Source organism: Notolepis coatsorum (genome assembly GCF_963971535.1).
Source record: "Notolepis coatsorum genome assembly, chromosome: 2".
Classification (NCBI taxonomy): domain Eukaryota; kingdom Metazoa; phylum Chordata; class Actinopteri; order Aulopiformes; family Paralepididae; genus Notolepis; species Notolepis coatsorum.
This window is the reverse complement of record NC_140166.1, coordinates 26,079,629-26,084,628: the sequence shown is the minus strand read 5'-3', so window position 1 is coordinate 26,084,628 and position 5,000 is coordinate 26,079,629. Positions and strand designations below refer to the sequence as shown.

At 39.6% G+C, this 5,000-nt stretch overlaps 1 protein-coding gene across 1 annotated transcript in view; it reads right to left on the bottom strand.

The window, feature by feature from the left end:
- The window catches only part of LOC311223298 (dematin-like), a 196,920-nt gene that overhangs the window by 51,372 nt on the left and 140,548 nt on the right, over positions 1-5,000 (bottom strand). The window contains exon 5 of the mRNA XM_084308090.1: positions 37-165. Coding sequence (XP_084164216.1) covers positions 37-165 — 129 coding nt within the window. The remainder of the gene's footprint in view (positions 1-36; positions 166-5,000) is intronic.

Below are 5,000 nucleotides of genomic sequence, written 5' to 3'. Positions count from 1 at the left end.
CTGTAATAACACTTGAATAACAACAGTATGCTGTACCTCCATAGGGCTGTAGCTGAAGTGCGGCTGGTAGATCATCAGGTCAGGTCTCTCGATGTCCAGAATGGCCTTGTCTCTGGGGAGCGCTGCCAGGTCCTTATAGCCCATCACCCCGTCATCCACCCTGGCCTGAGAGGACACATTCAGCTTTACTATGAGTAAACATATACCAAATAAAGTATATGTGTGTGTATACAGTGTTTCCCCTGAAAAGAAATTCAACAGCGGTGCTGTGCTGCGCGCACTCTGCCGGAATCCATATTTGTGCGTGCGCACGTGCCGCCAGAATCCATGTTAGCGCATGCTGCCGGAGACATTACTTAAAACTACCTTAGAATTGTTCGAGATAGGTTATTCATGTTCATGTTCATGGAGTCATGTGAATTTGCTAGGATGTTTTTGGTGTGTCCGCTGACACTAGAAGTGCTCTAGAGGCCCAGGTAGCTGCATATTTGTACACTGCAAAAAAATAAATCTTATCAAGTGAAAATATCTTGTATTTGGTACAATAAGTCCAATATTGAGTAGAATTATCTTGAATTATCTTATTACACAGATAATTTTGCTTATTTTTTCTTGATTTTGGTCAGTTTAATCTTGTTTTTAAGAAAATGTTAATCTTGTTTTCTTAAAACAAGATTAAATTGACCAAAATCAGAAAAAAAGCTAAATTATCTGCCAGTGGGATAAGATAATTCAAGATAATTCTACTCAATATAGACTTATTGTACCAAATACAAGATATGTTCACTTGATAAGATACATTATCAAGTGATAATTCAGCGCCACTGCTGAATGCATATAAGGGAAACACTGGTGTATATATATACAGTACATGTCAAAAGTTTGGACATACCTGTACGTTTTTTCATTACCTTTTGGATCAAAGGGCTTATGCTTAAATGCTTAGACAAATATAAATAGTGGAATCTGGCACTTAATAGGCAATTGGTGTTTATGTTTGTCTATTGTTCATTTCTGCGGACATAGATAAACCACTTTAGTGGTTTATAAAACACTAAACTAAACACTAAACACGGCACAAGTCAACTACACATCATACTGTGTTTGAACCCTCAGGGACTGAACAACATGACACTCAGAAGTTGGCTACCATGATATGGTATTATTATTATTATTATTATTACTATTACTATTATTATTGATTGAATTCTGCCACTCACCCCATGCTGCTATGACACCTGAATTCCCGCAAGGGGATTGATAAAGGAACAGTTGACTTTTGGGGGGAACAACACTTTACTTTTGGGGGGAACACTTGACTTTTGGGGGGAACACTTGACTTTTGGGGGGGAACACTTGACTTTTGGGGGGAACACTTGACTTTTGGGGGGAACACTTTTTTGGGACGAGTTGGACCAGAGAGTGAAGCAAAAGCAAAAGTCAACATGTACTCAGAATATGTGGGAATTCCTTCAAGATAGTCAAAATAAAGAAAAACGCTTCTATGAGTGGGTGTGTCCAAACTTTTGTCTGGTACTGATATGTGTGTGTGCAGGGCCGGACTGGGGAAATAATTCATACCGGGAGATATAGCACGAAATAATATCCCCAGTCAGGCCACTTTTTAAACGGGGGTCTGGGAGTCCCCCACCAGGAAAATATTAGTTACAAAGACTTAATTTCCTGCATTCTGGTGAATTTTAGTGCATATGAATCACAAACTAATGAGCCAACAATTGCTTAGTACAATGTACTGTTATGAACCTCAAATAAAACGATTGTGGCACTAGCAATGCTACTCTCTCCACCTTCAAAAAGAAAAAAGCAAGAGCACAACATATTTTTCTATTTACTATTATAATACAGTTAACCACTCTCTCCACCTATTCAAACAGAGCAAGAGCACAAAACTTTAGTTTTCAGACACAAGGGTTAAATTATTTATTTGTTTCTTGGCAGATTTAACATTGGGCTTTTGACAGGGGAGATGATGCATTGCATGGTAATGTTAGCTAGCTAACATCCACATGTTTATTTTTATCACTGACTAACCTGCTGGTCCCTTGACCTTGGTGCAAGAAAACATTTGATAAATGTTGCCGGATGGCGGCTAAGTGGCGCACCTTCTCGTAGGTTCCTATTATTATGCAAAGTCTAGGTGAGAAGTGCCGGCCGCCGGCCAGGTAGCTTTCTACAACGGCCGGGTACTTATCATTGCGCGCACTTCTGCCCTGAGTGACCTACTAATAACACGCCGTGTAACCGCGTGTGTGCACGACTGCACCCCTGATCTTGACATCAACGTTAATTGACTTTCGCTCTATCTCTCCCGAGTCTCACTGGCTGTTATTCTGCAGAGTGCCATCTGCCATTCCATTCGCCGCCTCCGCTGTCAATCAGTTGTATCGCCTAGTCCCGCCTCCACCAATCACAATCGGCAGCACGGCTCCATTTGTGTGTGTGTGATCCTCAAGAGGGAGAGAGTCAGAGAGTCAGAGAGATAGTTCTCCAACTCTGTCGCAGACAGTGAAATCCTGGTTGTTCCCCACCCACCAAACACATGTAGGTGAAAAAGCAGTAGGGTATGGCTTCTGACTCAAGTAAAAGTCAAAGTATCTGGCTAAAAACACACTTGAGTAAAAGTAAAAAAGTCCTACTTTTAAATGTACTTAAGTTAGGGTGACCATATTTTGATTTCCAAAAAGAGGACATGCTGGCCCCAGCCTCGAGATACTTAATGATACTTTGCACAATCGAAGCGCGCATGGCCACCTTCATTTCACTATGTCTTGTGTACTGTACTGTATGTGATGAATAAACCTCTTGAATCTTGAATCTCTACTCAAAGTTTACTCAAAGATGCCTTTATTGTTTTAACATATGCTTGGAAACATGCACCCAGAAAAGCGGCAATTTTTTTTACTTGAACTTGAGGACTGCATACTTTTTTTGCAAAGCTGATCTTTATACGTTATGCATATAGCACATGCATAAGCCTGGTCTCTTTTGAAAGATAACATTCTGAAGTTACTAATGCAAAAAAGGAAAATCACTTTTAGTGCTAATGAAATAGAGTATAGCATATAGGTCTGAACTTGAGTTGAACGTGAACTTGTGTACTCACATTTTTCTGCAGTGGTTGCAATATCCCACATTTAACCACATAACATGCGCCAAGAAAAGTGGCAATTTTTTTTTTTACTTGAACTTGAGGACTGCATACTTTTTTTGCAAAGCTTATCTTTATACTTTATGCTTATAGCACATGCATAAGCCTGGTCTCTTTTGAAAGATAACATTCTGAAGTTTCGTACACAATAAAGAAAAATCACTTTTAGTGCTAATGACTAACATAGGGCTGAACATGAGTTGAACTTGTGTACTCACGTTTTTGTGTAGTAGTTGCAATATTCCAAAATAATATATATATTTTTTATAAGCTGGAAAACACAGCAAATCCATAGCCTGAAGGGACATGGGCCTGAAGGGACATTAACGTGTCGAACGGCAACGAATAGCGCTTTAATTCAGCAATTTATATGTTCGGCGAGAAATGCAGTCCCGAGCCTTCAGATGCTCGCAAAGGGCCGTGAAACTGAAACTGAAAAGCAATGAAACCCCGGACATTGCCATGAATTTATAAACCCCCCCCCGGACGCCCCGGACAGGGCGTGAAAAGAGGACATGTCCGGGCAAAAGAGGACGTTTGGTCACCCTACTTAAGTACTAAAAAGTAAAAGTAATTTTTTTTAAAGGGATAGACCCTGGGCCCTCATTTATTAACACTTCTTAGAAAGTGTTCTATTTTCATACGTAAGCACAGAATTTAGAATGTGTGCACGCACAGAAATATTGGGATTTATCAACCGTGCGTACACAGGTCCTACGCTCCTCCGTGTTGATAAATACCTCTTTGTTCTACCGTCAATGCTCGTGCATGATTATCCATATATGGTCATGAAACACCCCCCATGGGATGTGAAATAATGGACTGACCCGAGCGGAACTCTGAAACTTCACAGGAGATTGTTCACTGAGGCGCTGTCGAACCAAGAAGACACAACCGGTGTTATGGGATAAATAAAAGGCTGACTTGTACACGGTGATGTCAGATATCAACGGCTCCCTAAGACCATTGCTGCAATTCTGCCTGGACAGCTCAAAATACTAATAAAGACCGTTCGTTGACCACTGTTTGGCGTTGGTGGTGTGTCATTATAACCGTGCTGTAATATGAATGCCTTTATTAGTTGTGTTCGATTGGCTATATGATTTTTAGAGGCATCTATTTTGTTGTCGGTATTAGCCTAATACCGACAACAAAATAGATGCCTCTAAAAATCATATACTATTAGGTAGCCTATATGAATTACATATAATAGCAGCCATAGCCTACATTATGCAACAGTAACTTGCGCATATATAATAGCACAATGCACAGCCCTGCGAACCCTGCACAGTAAACTAACTTGATCATTAATCTAGCTGTTGTATCTTTACGCTTATGAAAAATTAAATAATATGTTTTCATTGCATTAATAGCCTATATTCTCAAATGGCATTTAATGGCTATCCTCGCGGACGGACCAGTGTATACCTTATATCATATTCCTATTCATATTCATATAATAGTTTTCTCTATCAGCATACCAGCATGTAATACGTTCTGAGTGTGTATCTACCTCAACTCCTTATTATTTTTCGCATAGATTGCAGAAATACGGGAACGTTTAGATTTATATTAAAAGGCTTTGACATTGTAAAACTAAATACGTGGAATTCTGTAAGCATAATACAAGTCATATCACCCACACGATATATGCTCTGTGTTCAGAGCATGTATGCTTTTCATTAATTTAAGACACATTATTGCAAGGGTTTTGTAATACACATACACCCTCTGTTCTCATTGCAATGCGTTTTTTATTCTTTCTTATACAGTAGGAAGGGGGAAGAACACTATACCGTGGGTGTTCATATGACTTGTATTCTGCTTACAG